The sequence below is a fragment of the Myotis myotis genome, unplaced genomic scaffold, assembly GCF_014108235.1.
Source record: "Myotis myotis isolate mMyoMyo1 unplaced genomic scaffold, mMyoMyo1.p scaffold_m19_p_16, whole genome shotgun sequence".
Lineage (NCBI taxonomy): Eukaryota > Metazoa > Chordata > Mammalia > Chiroptera > Vespertilionidae > Myotis > Myotis myotis.
In genome coordinates, this window is record NW_023416320.1 from 47,224,404 (window position 1) to 47,241,450 (window position 17,047).

General features: G+C 47.9%; 1 protein-coding gene across 1 annotated transcript in view; it reads left to right on the forward strand.

The window, feature by feature from the left end:
• STMN2 (stathmin 2) overlaps positions 1-6,252 on the forward strand; it is a 36,472-nt gene extending 30,220 nt beyond the window's left edge. The window contains exons 4-5 of the mRNA XM_036338758.1: positions 2,262-2,453; positions 4,898-6,252. Coding sequence (XP_036194651.1) covers positions 2,262-2,453; positions 4,898-4,957 — 252 coding nt within the window. The 3' untranslated portion in view covers positions 4,958-6,252. The remainder of the gene's footprint in view (positions 1-2,261; positions 2,454-4,897) is intronic.
• Positions 6,253-17,047: the final 10,795 nt, after the last annotated feature.

The following is a 17,047-nucleotide window of genomic DNA, read 5'->3' on the forward strand; positions in this document are numbered from 1 at the left end:
CCAATCTTACCTCTAGTTCTCAGACACGTGGCACCCTCATTTGTGATAACCCAGACTTCTCTCCCTCTGGAAGTGCTCCGGTCTGGGGGTTACAGATTGACTGCGTGTCTGAGATGAAGGATCAGTGGTTTCCTCCTGTTTCTTTGAGGTCCTCACTGACTGTGACATTTTCTATCGCTGCCGCCCATTCAGTGGATGAGGGTGGTGCAGAGGAGGGAGGTAGGAAAGGGTTGTATCATCACCATGAGGACCCTGAACCCACTGATGTCAATAACTCAAGATGTTTGCACACAAATATCCTGCACACAGGAGGCAGCCAGAATTTTACACCTGAGTTTAGCTGTACCAGTAACAATAATAATGGCTTCCATTTGCCCAGTACTAGCTTACTCTGTACTGGACACTAGCTGAGTGCCTTGCAAACATTTCATTTGATGCTTATAAACAATCCTATGAGATAGGCACTATCTTTATCCATATGCCAAAAGGTAATAACTGCGTAAAGACTTTCTCGGAGAAAAACTTTAAACACACACACACACACACACACACACACACACACACACACCTTCAATCAGTCTCTCTTTCTCTCTGAAACAATTCAGTAGCCCTGGTAGCAGAAAAGGAACAAAGTCGACGCAGGAAGCTTCACCAATAGTCCACCTGCAGGCAGGAGGACGAACCAGCTAGAAAGTGCTTTTCATGTTTCTCCAGGAAAGCTCCATTTGATTTTGAACTTGTTTTGTGTTAACATTTCCTCCTTGTTTTTTATATCGGTTTAATGCAAACTATAAGGAAGCAGGAATGTGGCCCACGGAGACGTCAGTGAAACCATCATGGGGTTAAAACTAGAAGTGGGCTCAGCTCCCAGGATTCTCTAATCTCCCATGTCAACATGTTCCTGATAAAGGTCGGAATAAACACATCCACAGGACTCATCAGGCTTTCTGTAGAATATCACCATTTTTCCACGTCTGTAGAACTTTATCTGAGTTTCTATCCCTGTCAGATCTCATACTGTTTATACATCAAGATTTATTTAGTAAGACCCCATGACCACTACCTTCAACTATTGATGCTTTTAGTGGTATTAATACTTAACAGCCCATGGAATATATTTCTTATCTGCCATTCTGTGGATACTCACATTTTATCCATCTCAGAGGACCAGCCAATCCCATGGAATTGCCCAGAAACAATGAGCGTGTAATAATTTAGTCTTACCCCTGGAAAGTCCAGTATTAAACATCTATGTAGTTGTGGAGGAGCAAATGAATGTGGAAAGAAGTTAACACATCCAGGGTCACCAACACAGCTGAAACATGAACACAGGCCTGTGCCAGTGTGCTTTTCAAACATACACCGAGAACTGCCTGCATTATAATCACTAAGAATACTGGTCAAAAATATAGGCTCCTGGGTCTCACTAAACAGCCACAGAATCGAAATCTCTGGCGGTGGACACCAGGCCTCTGCTTGTTTACCAAGCTCCCTGGTGGCTGTTAACATTCATGCGCAGAACTGTGCTGCCCCCTGCTGCTGCAGGTGAATGGCAGTCCAGAAAATGCAGAGCAAAGGCAGGGGTGAGGGGTGTCTGCTCCTGGTGTTGCTGCTCAGATCACTAAGCAACCACAGGGTTTCAAAAATGACCTAGGTGACCTCAGAATGCTACAGAGAGGTCACAACAAAGACTTCCTGTCGTCTGCGGCCTTAAGTTTGCACTATAGACAAGTCTCCAAGGATAATTTGGCACAAGACAAAAAGGGGGGGTTAGGGAGGGGGAGAGGGGCACGGAATTAAACCGGGAAGTGAGTGTAGTGATTAGATTGGCGAAAGCAGGAAGTTCGTTGCAGCACCCAGCCTACAGCTGATCTAAAATAATGAGGCAGAAAAAAGACCGACCTTGCTACAGTCCTCAGGCTGTACACCTTGTCCTCAGGCTTCAGTGGATGTTGCTACCCAGTGATTAACGACAGCATCTCCTGTCACATAAATGCATAGCAGCAACTCATAAAAAACACAGGAACAAAAACTCCTCAGTGAGGGTTAAATGTTTCTTCTAAGACAGCCTGTCCAGAAAGCTCACATCTGAACATCCAGCTCCCTCCTGTAGGAAACCCTGAGGCATGGTGGTAAGGGCCCAATGGCCAGCGTGCTCCGGCCAGACACGCTGCTTGTTTGCTAAGAGCGCGCTGGGGTCTGGGCCACCCCTCCTCCAGGCTCGCGTTGGGTGCCTAAGAGGACGTGTTTCTCTCTCCCAGTCTCAGGAGGCCCAGGTGCTGAAACAGCTGGCGGAGAAGCGGGAGCATGAGCGGGAAGTCCTGCAGAAGGCGCTGGAGGAAAACAACAACTTCAGCAAAATGGCCGAGGAAAAGCTGATCCTGAAGATGGAACAGATTAAGGAAAACCGTGAGGCTAATCTAGCTGCTATCATTGAACGTCTGCAGGAAAAGGTAATCACCTCGGCGTCCTAAGCAGGTGCATTCCTCAGACACCGCTGGGTGAACTGCAAATCTGGCACCAGAGACTGGGTCAGAGCCTGTGCATGCGGGCACAGCTCGCCCCGTGCTCGGCCCTCAGTGTAGACAGACCTAGTGGGGCTGTAACATGGGCCGGGCTTTGGGCCCCATCGGGAGGCTGGAATTGTGTCAAACTTCCAGGGGGAGTGGGTTAAGGGGGCCTAGTTCATGCTTTTCCAATGTAGGAAAGACCACTGCACTAACCTTCAGAGCCAACCTATTGGAAATATTAAATTAGGACCATGCAATGCTTCATACATATATACTATATAATGCTTAATTTTAGTTTAACCACTATGTAATGTTAAGTACATCAATATTAAGTTGGAAAAATATATTTATCAGAAAAGGACAGAGTATGTATGAATGGTGGGAACCTGTTGTCTCCACCTAGGAACATCTACGTGGAAAGCTCGGCTGTGATAACACTGCATGGAGCCAAAGTGAAGGGGAGCAAAGGAGAGGTGTTCATTTCCTCACGTCCATACCCTGGTGCCATTCTCTCCACCAAATGTAAACTCGGTCCCACCAGTCAGGATGAGTGGTGCTGCAGATCCTCCCCAAAATGTTCCTTCTTGCCCTTCTGTGGGCTCTGTGCTATACCCAGCCAGGGCCACCACCACCCACCACCTCCACTATTGCCATCATCACCACCACCACATCACCATCACCACCACCACCATCACCACCATCACTACCACCACCACCACCATCACCACCATCACTACCACCACTATAATCACCACCACCACCATCATCACCACCACCACCTCCACCATCACCACCACCACCATCACTACCACCACCACCACCATCACCATCACCACCATAATCATTACCATCACTACCATCACCATAATCACCACCACCACTATCATCATCACCACCACCATCATCATCACTACCATCACCACCATCACCATCACCATAATCACCACCATCACCACCACCATTCTCACCATCACTACCATCACCACCACCATCATCATAATCACCATCACCACCACCACCATTACCACCCCTCAAAACCTTCCTTTCAAAATGGACAATGTAGCTATGAGTAGTCAACTTCTGTCCATTTTCAAATATCAGATTAAGCCTTGTGAAAGAGGGTCTTTGAGATAGGCTGCCTCAATCCTTTTCTGAGCAGTCACCCTCCCCACCTGTCCTGGGTGCGATCGCATGCTAGGCACTGGAGATGCAGGGAGATATGGACTGTCCCTGTCACCAGAACACTGAGTGAGAGTTTAGACACTCCCGGCCCCTGTTTTCTGATTATTTCTTAGGAAGCTTCATGTCGTCTGTTAGAGTTGGCCCATCTCATCTACGAATCCGGCAGCCTCAGCTTGACATTCTAGTGATTCTTTGTTTTTTTTCACTCCCATTCTCTGACTACAAATATCAGGCCAGAACCAAAGGAAATCAGACCTTAAACCTAAAATATATACAGTGAATTCCATGGAGATTTTCATGGGCACCTGGACTCGGGAAGGCTCAGAAGCTTTGCTGGGCAGGGCATGTGAGGCTCTGGGGGTGTGTGAGGTTCGGGGTGACCTGGGCAGGAGCCAGAACAGCCACTGGATGCCTCAGTCAAACCCTAAAGTTGCGATTTAACTTCCTTGTGTAAGCCCAGTCCTTTCACACTCTCAGAACTATTTCACCTACAGTACATGGGTCAGGTCAGCATTCGGAGGAGACACCAGACACCAGCTCGCTGCAGGTTACATATGGTGGTACCATAGTGAGCGCTTGACTGAGATGCAGGAGAGCAAAGCTCCACTGGCTAAAATTTAGACCCATGGCCCTGAACATTCCTCCATGTACCCTCAGTCTCCACTTTCCCACGCAACTGGTGAGATGCCTGCTGACAGGTTCTGGTACCATGGACAGCGGAGAAGCACTGTGTTCCATTCAGGATCATTGTGACTCCTCCACCTTTACCTCACATCCTAGGCCCTAAAAAAACCCACGTGGCATTGCTAGGCATGGGCACACTCATCTCATCACAGCAGGATTCGCATTCGACCTGCAGAAAGTTCCCCACCTGATACATCAGGAACCCTGAGCAGCGGTCACTGTTTGGATTTACACAGTGGCCGTAACAGTGAAAATTCTCTTCTGGTCATAGTTTCGGTTGAATACAATGGTTGTTGTTTTTTTAAGATGTCGTAAGTCTCCTAAGAGCTTCTGCAATGTGACACATATTGGGTTCCATGTGTTCCTTTCTTGGGAAATGAGAACATTTCCTGAAGGTAGATGTCAAACGAGGTTCCTTCCAGTCAAGCACACCGCATGCAAAGGAGCGGGCGGGTTCCCCCAGTTCTGCGTAGAGCAGACAGCGGGCTCCGTGACCCAGCTTGTCCCTTGGTGTCTTGCAGGAGAGGCACGCTGCGGAGGTGCGCAGGAACAAGGAGCTGCAGGTGGAACTGTCCGGCTGAGGCGACGGAGGGTATGGTGCGCCCCGCGGCTAGGAAGTCCCCCTGCCTATAGCATAAGGGATCATGCGATATCAGTATGAGAAATGTGTGACATGGTTTAAGAAGAACTCACTATTTAAAAAACACACAGAAACAGAATCAAAAATAAAAGAAATTAATGCGGTCTCTTTGCAGAATGTTTTGCTTGATGTTTAAAAAAAAATACCTTGGTTCTTATTTTGTAAATACTTACATTTTTGTTAAAAAATACAAGTATTGCATTATGCAAGTTATTTCATAACCTTACATGTCCTGTAACAGGCTTTTGACGTTGTGTCTTTCCACGCAAATGAAATCGCTGGGTCTGTTCCTTCCGAAGCTCCCCACGTCTGACTCCCTTCCTTGCCTTTCTCATTCCAACAGAAAAACGAGGTCAGTAGACAGTCTATGGTGCTAGAGATCCACCATTGCCTAATGACCTAGACAGCGCTGTCATCCCTGAACTTGACCGAGCCCATCCCTAGACCACAGGTGTTATGACTCCACACCTAACTCTACATTTGTTCATTCATCACCTACTTACTGCCTAGAAATGGCAAAACCAGGCTAAGAATACCCACCAATCGTAGCATTGACATTCGCTTCTACTGGATTGTGTGCTCCCGATGTGCTTCGGTTTTAGAAAGGGATGGATGAGAAGACAGGCCTGAGATTAATCTGGGTGGAAGCAAAAAAAGGGACCCTTTAAAGTGCTGTTTTAAACGGCTCCAGCAGCCGCGAAATCGCTCTTCGTGAAGTGGGCTTAGTTCTCTCCTTTAAGTTCTGTTGATGGAATGAATTAATTAACGTGTCAGGTGGCTTATTTGTGGATGCCATGATGGACGATGTTCATTTTAAGCTCTTACCTATAGAACAAGTACATGATGCTACTGAATAGTTTTCACTTGGAAACTGTGAGCTGGTCATTGCGTTGAAATACACACACACACACACACACACACACAAAGTCAGAAACACTGCGGACTTTCACACAAGCTGGTCTTTCTTCCCCAGTGTGAGGCAATCCTGCCGATTAAAAAAATATATATCACTCCATCTGCGAGGGCTGACACAGTGAAGGGGGTAGGCAGGGCACTGTGCCAACTAAGAATCACCAGACATCCACGTCAGGACCTATCACAGTTTTGAAGTCGTTTCTCCCCACCTCCCAACTCCCCAAGGTTGCTGCCTGCATATTTACTCTTCATTAGTGCTCTTTCCTGTATGTCATTGTGAGCAAGCTGTGATGAATAAAGAATTGGAGTTCTGTGAACTAATCAAGGGTTGGTCTGTTCTCTTGCCCCCTCACGGGTCTGAGCCCAGAGTCCAGATCTGCAAATAGCCAGTGGATTAGACCGTCTCAGCAGCAAAGACCTGGAGCGTTTGAGACCTTGCTTCCCGACATATGTCGTCAGTTTGGCTCAAACTCACAAAAATTATCTAAAATAAACAAACAAGTAAATAAGCAAAGAGACAGTAATTAGAGCCTGAGGAAGCCAGTGCGTGCTGGCGCCCTTCCCCTCTGGAGCGGCAGGCGGCCTCTCTTCTCTGTCCCTCTCTCAGGCCTGCACGGCAGGAGGTATCTTTGATCTGGTCCCCTTAACCACCTTCAGGACTGATGGAGGCACCACAGGCTCAGACCGAACCGATCGTTCTGAGGGTGAGAGCCCCTTTCAAAAACCCTGGAAGGTTCCTGGCACCCCCTCAGGCTCCCCTGGCCCCAGGCCACCTCCCCAGCCTGTGAAAGTGCGGCCTCCCTGCCCTCCTGCTGCATCCGCACTGCCAATCACAAGGTGCACACATGGGTACAGCGGGTCCTGCCCATGGCCCAGATGGTCCTACAGGACCAGTGGAACCACGTCCAGTTTAGCAGGAAATCATAAATAATTGAAACCACACGGATTTATGAAAAAAATAAACTGGGCTGTCATCCATGGCAGTGCTAAGAAGCCAAGTTGAAGGTTGAGGCCATCTGATCTCCACCTTGAGCATCTGTACTTGTGGGGAAAATCTAGCCCTGCAGCACTATGCACACAAATGCTTAAAAACAGGAGCTCCGTGATCCCTTTTTTGGAATATCAATCAGCTTCTGATTGGTTTACTTTGGTGGTAACTAGAGTCACAGGCATTATTTTCAAGGGTAAGAGAACAAAAGGGTAAAAAAGAAAACTCTAGCACACAAAAGCTTCCCGTGCATATTTGTGTCAACCACCTCTGCAGGTTGTAATTCCCTAACACACCAGCCCCACGGCTGAGGCTCCCACAGACCCTTCGTGTATTCAAGGTAGGAGCAAGGTTTATGAACACTTATTTAAACCCATTGGTCCCCAAAGTCTCTTCAGACCTGTTTGTGATGAAGATGGTACCTCACCCCCTAAATACCCATTAAATAAGGAATCGATTCGGTTCTGCGAGCTCTGTGACAGACAGTGAGCCTGGCCACGATGGTCTGCAATGGGACACACTGTCACGGAATTGTCCCCTCTCCGTCTTCTTGGGTCATAATCAACTCTTCTCTCTTCCTTGCCCCCCACAGTCCAGTGGCATCCATCCTGTATCAATGGATAAGGATGTGATGGATGTTTTATTTTTTTTATTTTTAGAGAGAGAGAGGAAGGGAGAGAGACACATCAATCTGTTGTCCCACTTATTCATGCATTCATTGGTTGACTCTTGTATGTGCCCTGACCAGGGATCGAATCCATAATCTTGGCATATTGGGACAATACACTAGCCCACTGAGCAACCCAGCCAGGGCATGATGGATATTTTAGAGGCCATCCATTTCTACATCCAAGAAGCGGGCCTTTCTGCTAACTTTTAGGTTAGCAGCAGCACTCAGGTCTTTGAGGAAAAATAAATGCTATGCTCTCCTATTCCAATCGTACTGCCGTATTTTTCCTACTCATATCGACCAAGCTTCTAGAAGTTGTTTCTCTTCCTTCACCTCGTATGTACCCCTTCACCTACCGCCGTCTGCCTTCTGCCCTGTCTCCAGTGAAACTAGTCCCACCTGCACCAATGGCCCCTTTGCTGCTAAACCAAATAGAAACTCAGTCTGGCCAAGACGACCAAGGTCAGCCCCAGGTCCTACCTGCCCTAAGAGTCTTCCTGGAACCTCTCCCACCCGCTCAGCTGGTGAGCCACCCACCTCTCCGGTGTGCCCCCAAAGCGCTCTGTGCACAACACTGGAAGCGGCCAAGGACTGCGGCTAAGGTGGAGGTTAAGGTGCCCAGCTTTCGGACCCTGGGCAGGTGCTTGTCTCCTTTAAATTTCCTCACCCGGAAGTTGGGGTGGTTTCCGGACTCATTGTTCTCACCTCCTCACTCTCTCCATGCACCCTGGCCCTCTGCCCTGTGACTCAGTGGTACCTCCCCTCAGAGCAGGCCGTGGATGCTGGGTGTAGCCATGCAGCACACTGACCCCTGCAACGACAAGGGACTGGACCGAGTTGAGGCTTGAAATGTGCAGAGGCTTGCCAGCTTTCACTCCCAGCCTGTCGCCAGGGCGTGCCACCCAGGGGCTGCTGGGACGGGGGCATGACCCGCACCCACTCAAACACCTGGGCTGTTGCCATGCCTGGCCGGCACCAGCCTGGAACCGGAAAGAAAACATGCAGGAAAAGTCAACGCATCATCCTGAGCCCCCGAGACTTGACGTGGCGTGTAACACAGCGTTACTCTGAAAGGGTCCATGTGACGTCTGAGACGATCGCTGAGGTTAAAGGAGCGAATATAAGATGCCTTCACACGGCACCGGGTGCGCAGTAAATATCCAATCGTTATTCATTATCAACATAGGTCACCTGCGCTTTACTTTCTGTTTGCTTAGCTGTTCCTCTCATTTAACCATTAGTTCCTCTAAGGCAGAATCTCTACATTTATTATTGAATCCCTAGCATTGAGCAAGTGTTACACACACACACACACACACACACACACACACACACAAATGCAGGAGCAAAATGAATGAATGCGTCCAGCTGAGACGAATACGTAGCGCCGTGCTTGGCCTCTGTGGGCACTTCATAAATATTCGCTTCCATCAGGCTTCCTTCCGCTGCAGCCCAGCAGTGTCTGCTTGGTTTTACATTCTTTGAAATTAAGCTTTATGTCCTGCAAAGGACCGTTTTAGATGATCAGAAACTTCTGTGAAAATTGGAAAACTTGCCAACACCTAACCATGGAGGAAAACAGGTTTAAGTTACTAGGGTGAACTCACTGACAGGGATTGAACACCACTGACAGAAACCGCCGTCCTGAACACTGAATGCGCATTGTCCCCTTTAAGCCTCCAATTCCTTCTGTCAACAGCATCGTTTCCAATGGCAACCCCGGGACACTGCTGCCCCGGCAGGCGCCTGTCCCACCCAGGTGGCCTGGGGCTCTGCCTGGCTGTTGGTGGCCACTTCCAGGCCATTCTTCCTCCTCCCAACACCCATTCCTGACTCTCATGTCGCCAGACCACTCAGTCTCTTCTCTCCATTGTTGGCGGTCACTGCCAGCCCCAGGCACGCGCCCCTCGCTCCCTGTGATTTCTAGTTCCCGGTCACTGTTACTCTCTTCAACCCCATTCCTGTCCTGACCACTGGCCATTTTCATACCACGCAGATGACGCTTCCACACTCTGCTCCGAGTCCCATGACATCCCCTCCTCTGGTGAGCCTGCCCCTCTGCTTTCTCTACGCCACCCAGCTCCTGGCTCTGCCCTAGACCGAGTCGTTATCAGGACTCACAATCCCTCCACCATCTCCATGCCAGGAACCCCATCTTTGGCCTTCGCCTCCTGTTTTTCCAGCCGAATCCCTGTCCTTCAAGAACCCAATCCCTGGGTCGGACCTCGTGTGTCCTTCCCCCGACGGTCATCACGTCCCCCTTTACCAGCTTCTTTTTCCTGGCAATCATCGCAGTCTCTCTCGTCTATGTCCAGACAACTGCCTCCCTCAGTGTGCTGTTTCCAGCTGGCCAAACCCATGACCTACTAAACTAACTCTCCACTGAGCCCACGCCTGTTCCCATGCAGATGAACACAGCTATCCTGACTGGCCTTCCTTTAAATTCAAGAACATAAACCTCAAGCAAGCCTTTCACATGTCCCAGCAACCACGCTTTAGTTCTCTTAAACCTCCTCGAACTTCTAACGTCTCCTTCTCATCGTCACACCCAGCTGATGACTCACTGAGAAACGAAGTAATTGGGATACGATACGCGTGGACCCCAGCAACACATCCCTGCCCCTCACACTCCTGCTCCGCCTTTTCTGCTGTGGCCAGGGATGAGCCATTTCTACACGAGGCCCAACTTCTCTCACCAGCTCAGATGGATCGCTCCGGGAATTCTCCCCCCTCCCTCCTATGTCATGTTTCTTTCTACGGCACCAGCGTTAAACATGCTATCACTTCTTCCCTCCTAGAAAAATCCTATTGCACTTTCCCACCAGCCACTGACCCATTCCCCAGCTCCCTGTGCAGCACTGTCTCACTCACTGCCCTTTCTCTCCTCCTCATCGCTCTTGAACCCTCTCCATGAGGCCTCAGCCCACACTGCGCTGTCCTTACGAGGCTTGTCAGGCTCCCCACGATCTCCATGCTGCTGGGTCGAAGGTGAATTCTCAGCCTCATCTTGTTTGACACTATTTGACATGACTGATGCCTGTCTCCTCTATGGCATCTTTCTTTTTCTCTCTTTCTTTCAAATCCTCACCTAAGGATATGTTTGTATTGATTTTTTTTTATTTTTTTTTGAGTGAGAGACACATGGATCAGCCGCCTCCCATACGCATCTCAACTGGGGATCAAACCCACAACCTAGGTATGTGCCCTGACTGGGAATTGAACCCACAACCTTTTGGTGAACAGGACGATGCTCCAACCAACTGAGCCTCCCGGTCAGGGCTTCTCCCTGATATCTTCCTTCTCAAGGCCGTCACTGCCCCGAACGTAAACATCATCTACATACCGACAGCTCCCAAACCGTTATCCCTAGACTCGTCGTCTGAACTTCAGTCTCATAGAGCCAGATGAGCACTCAACATCTGCATTTGTATGTTTGTACAATGGGCACCTCATTTCAACATGGCCACTGCAAAGCTCCCCTCATTCATTCCCTCCCATCCTGCTCCCTCCGACTTCGACTTCATTTTCATCCTTCTAATTGCTGTCAAAACAATGTAGTCATCTTTCAGACCACCAGGGGGCAGTGTCTGATCACATGTGCCGACAACTCTTTAACCCCGGCAATTGTTTTACACGGGAAGCACCCCTGTCCACTCATCTAAGAAATAAAAGACTTGGACATAAAATACTACCCATTGCTTTGACATCACTAATTAAATACATGATGACAAATATTGTGGTTGGATTAAAATGTATTAAAATGGAAGAAAAAAAGAAATGTGTTTCATATCCATAATCTATAATTATCCTTATCTAACGGAACACATCTCCACTTCCCAATTGGCCACCACTCTCACCACCCAGCCGCTGGTGCAGCAGGTGCTCACCCCGGTGACAAGGAGTCCGGCTTCCGCTCGGCACTGATGCTGTCTGAGCACTTTCAGCCGCTGCAGCCTTCCCAGTGAACGGCACTGCTTCCCCTCCTCACAATTCATTCAGATAGACAAGAGGCGATTATCACTTCTGGTTGGCAGATAAGGAAACACGGAGGGCGCCCTGCTTTTCGGGGCAGAACTGCTTTTCTGGGCAGAATTGAAAGCGGCCTCCCAGTGGACAGGCTGCCCAGCACTCACTGGATGCAGCACCAGCCCCAAGATCGGGCCCCGAGCGCTGCCATCGCCTGGGGAACTGGGATGGCCAGCTGCTCTCCAGGTGAGACACCTAGAGGTGCTATTCCTGGCAGAGAACCAGGGCTATGAAGAAGGTGGTTCCCAGAGGCCTCGGCAACATCTTCACCAGGAACCATTAATGGGAGATCCCAGAGACTGTTCTAGAAAATAAAAGCCGTAAGAGCTGGAAGGTAACAAGCCAGACTTTGCTACCTGGTTATTTGATCAACTGGCATTCATTAAACGGCACTGTGGGAGTCACTGTGGGGCTGGCGATGTATAGAATAGTGTCCTTACTCTAAAGGAACATAAATCTAATTATGAGAGCATGGCATCGAGTCACAAAACATTTGTTCACAAAATATAAAACAGACTCTGCTTCTCTGTGGCTGAGTTCAACAGAGGTTGTCAGTAAGGATTTGTTGATTACTTCTTAAGTTCCAACTATGAGGAGGTGTAAGAATGTGTATAAAAGGCCTGTGTTTGTCCTTGCAGACCTTACACTCTCATTGTAAAGAGTATGATTTATTCTGTTTATTAATTTATTCACTGAAGATTACTGGACCACCTATAACATTGGAGTATCATGAGAAGGAAGAGGGAGATGACTAACCTGCAATCCCACCCAGGAGGAACTCAGCCTGGTAGGGGACACACACCTGTAAACAAATGGTTTACTTTCAATGTAGTGTGTGTGCATGGGAATATATATAGACAGATAAGTATATTATTACTTTGAAGATTGAACTATTTGTAGGTAGATAGTGTTAACATGAGCATGAGAATGAGAAGAAACATCACCAAAAGGTGACATTGGAGGACAGAGGGTGTTTTTCAAGTAGACTCATGAGTGAAGGGTCTTCCAGGTAGAAGGAACTTAGTGTGCAAAGGCACTGGATCAGGAAATGGCATGATGGTTCATTCATGGCTGAAGCACAAGGTAGACACTGAGCAATGACGGGAGGTGAGAATAGTAGAGAAGCAGGGACTAGATGGCAAGTGGAAGGGGACTTCAGCTTCACACAATAGAAAGCCATCTATATATATAAAGAGCCAGGGGCCATCACAACCGAATGGATGACCGAATGGAGGACCAAACAGGCTGAGTGAGGTGACAAGGCCGGCAGGGAGGTTAGTGAGGGATGACCAAACAACTGAGCACCAGGCTATGTGGGGCGACCCTGCCAGCAGGGGGGTTAGTGAGGGACGACCAAACGACTGAACAGCAGGCTGGGTGGGGTGACCAGGCCGGCAGAGGGGGGCAGTTCGGGGTGACCAGGCCAGTAGGCGGAGGCAGTTAGGGGTGATCAGGCAGGCAGGCAGATGAGCAGTTAGGAGCTAGCGGTCCCAGATTGTGAGAGGGATGTCCAACTGCTGGTTTAGGCCGGATCCTAAACCAGCAGTCGGACATCCCCCAAGGGGTCCGGGATTGGAGAGCGTGCAGGCTGGGCTGAGGGGGACCCACCCCCCATGCACAAATTTCGTGTACCGGGCCTCTAGTTAAAGTATGACGAGGAGACCAGGGCAATTTCATCTGTGTATTAGTAAGATTATTTTAATTGCTTTGTGGATGATGGTTTGAAGTAGAATAAGATTAGAGGCAAGGATATAAGAGTCTATATCAATAATCAAGACAAAAGCTAATGAGAGAGATGGAATGTGGAATTATTTAGGATGTAGAACCAAAACCACAAGGCAGCCAATTGATACTTGATATAAGGGATGAGAAGTGTCAACAATTATGTATTTCTATTGAGACTTCTTAGTTTCTATTGGGTCATGACTAGGTGCCCTCAACTCACCCCTGCCCACCAGCAATAGGAGAGGAAATACAAGATAATGAATGAAAGGAGTTCAGGAGAAAGAGCTCAGGTGTAACTATACCGAGTTCAAGAAGCAGGTGAAACACCTAATGGAGGTGGCCCATAAAATGGTTGAAAGCTGAGGTAGGAACAAGGATAGTAGATGAGACCAACCTGAACACAGGAGAGGTAAGGAAAAAGGTGACACTCCACAGACTATACAGCCAAGGTCATGGTGAAAGCGGGCCCTGAGGAAAAGTATTCTGGTGATAAGATGCAATATATGGTTTAGAGACTAGAAAATCTCAATCAGAGAGGTGAATGGAGGTTGGTAAATTTTTCAGGACATGAAGAATATAAGATTATCATTTATGTTCACAAAATAAAAGGCAGGACCTCCCAAATTTAGTACCAAAAGTAGAGTTTCCTGGTGAAGAGGAGAGGGTGGTATAATATTTGTTATATACTTGGCACTGTTTTAAGCACTTGACATATATTAATATACAGGGTGGGGCAAAAGTAGGTTTACAGTTTTGAGTACATGAAACAGTTATTCTTGTTATTATTTATTAATTATGACATTATTTTCCATATGAACAACCTCAAACCTACCTTTTTTTGCCCACCCTGTATTGAATCTTCCCGGTACAGTGAGTGGATATAATCATTATTATTTTGTGAGTGAGGAACCTGAGACTCAGAGGTGTCCAGTAACTGGATGGGGTCACACAGGTAGTGAGTGGTGGCGCAGGTGCTGAGCTGTACAGCCACCCTTCCATCCCTTCACCACGCTGCCTCCCAAGCTCGTGGGCTGCTCTGACTCGGGGCCTTCCCTTTGAGCCCGTCCACCGCCACCACCATGTGGATTCCAGGGAGGTCTGCTCTGTCCCCTTGCAGCACGGATACAAGCCAAGACCTGTAAAGTCTTTACTAAGTCATAAAAGAGAATAAAGTGGAAACACAGGAAGAGCACTCGGAAAACTAATCCGACTAATAAAACCCAAGTCTCTGATGCTTTTATAGTTGGGCTGCCCTGTTCTTTATGCTTTGCTCTGAACACAGCACTCCGTCCAGCGGCTGCCATCCCTACACGCCTCTTGCCTGACTCCCTCACCTTCACCGGGTGGTAAAACCCATCTTTAAAATGGGTGATATGGACGCCTAACTTGAAGAACGTCGTTGTTAGTGAAGCTTCTTCCTCATTTCTACGGCTTTACCAGCAGGCCCACCTGTACCCAGGTGACTGACATCACACCTGACATTTTTCTACCAGTGACACTTCCTGCCCAGGACCCCCTGCCCACACCCTTCACCGTGAAGTGTGTCTTCACTCTTCCATGAGTTACCCAATACACCACACCAAATGCTGTGTCCACCTGAATTAGACACCTGTAAAATGGGAGTATTTCCCCATAAAGTTACAAGTGTTGGACCAGGGAGGAAGCTTAGGACATAGAGAGGAAAGGACTGGACTTGACAAAGTCTTGCTAGAAGAGTTGAAGATGAACTTAAAATTTCAAGCCCAAGGAGTACAAGATGGCAGCAGTGTAGGGGGATGCTAAACTCACCCTCCTGTGAACAAAATAAAAAATACACTCACGTAGGTAGCAATTGCTCCTATAAGACAACCTAACACTGAATGGCCAGCTCTGACAACAAACAAGGGAAAAGGCTGGGGAGTGGAGGGAGCCCTTGGGGGCTATGGGAACTCCCTGGGACACTGCTTATGGTTCCCTCCACCTACGGGGGCAGTGGGAGCGCTGCTGGGGGCTTTGGCCTTCCTGCAGTATCACCATGCTGCGTTCACAGCATTGTAGCCTGGAGCTTTGGCCTCTGAACAACGGGAGCAGCAGGAACATCAGATGTCAGCACACCCTCCTGGTCTCCCCACCAACAGCTGTTCCCCAACCCCCCAAAGGCCCTGCCCTGGCCCCTGAACACACGCTCGGCTCAGCACCTACAGCCTCCTGGCACTTACAGCCGGCACAGGGCTCGCTTCCACATGGACCACCGGAGAGAAGGAGGAGGGAGACTGGGGAGAGAAGGCTGGTGACTGTGGGGATCCCCTGTCATGAAGTTAGTGAGCACCATTGCTAGGTCCCCTGCACCTCCATAGGGCAGGTGGGGTTCTGTCCAGCTGCTTGGGCTTGCCTGTAGGGTCACTGAAGTGTGTTCTGGACACATTGCCTGAGCCCATTCCAACCCCAGCAAAGGGAGCAGGCAGGGCCAATAGGACAGTACTACCTGCACCTGGCCTCCCCATCTGAAACTGCTCTGGCTCCACTGGGTGGGCCAGTGCCCCAGGCACCTTATGAACCCACCTGGCTTCTACCAGCCTGCCAAAACCACCCAACACGGTCTACACAGAGCCACTTTTGTTTAATTCAAATAAACAAACAAAATGAAAAGACAGAAGAATATCTCTCAAATGAATGAACAAGAATTCCCAGGTGTTGGGGGAAGATTAGGGAAAAGGAAATAGTAACTTGCCTAACAAAAAATTCAAAGAATCAGTCATAAGGTGGCTCACCAAACTTAAGTGGAATAAAAAAACTTAGGGAGAACTTCAACAAAGAGTCAGAAAGTATAGGAAAGAACCAAGCAGGCCTGAAGAATACAATAACTGAAATAAAAAGCACATTATAAGAAATCAACAGTAGATTAGCTAACACAGAATGGACCAGTGACCTGGAGACAGACTAGTGAAATCAACCAATCAGAAAGAAAAAAAAAAGAGTTACAAAAATACAAAGATAGCTTAAGGGACTTCTGAGATAACACCAAGCACTCAAACATTTGCATTATAGGGATCCCAGAAGGAAAAGAATGAGAAAAAAAAAAAGGAACAAAAATTTTATTTAATAAAAAATAATGGCTGAAAACTTTCCCAACCTGGGAAAGGAAACAGACATTGAGGTCCAAAAAGCATAGCATTCTAAACAAGATGAACCCAAAGATACCCACACCAGGACATATTGTAGTTGATGTGGCAAAAGTTAAAGAGACAGTCTTAAATGAAGCAAGAGAAAAACAAGTTACATTCAAAGGAGACGCTATAGGGTGACCAGCTGATTTCTCAGCAGCAACTTTACAGGCCAGAAGGCAGTGGTTGGGACCTCTTTAAAGAGCTGAATACAATCTAGAATAATTTACCTAGCAAGGAATTCAGGAAGAGATAAAGAGCTTCCCAGACAAGCAAAAACTAAAGGACATCATCACCATTAAACCAGTTTTACAAGAGATGGTGAAGGTCTTTCAATAGAAAAGGAGAGGCCATAACCAGAAATAAGAAAACAGGAGAAAGAGAAAAGCCTTACAGGTAAAGCCAAATGATAAATACAACAAGTCAGATATTCAAAAGCTACTAGGAAGGTTAAAAGAAAAAAGTATCAAACTCAGCTTAAACTATAGTAAGTAGTTAGGAGATGAACAATACAAAAGATCTAACATAAAGCATGGAGGGGGTAAAGTGGAATCCTTATTGAAT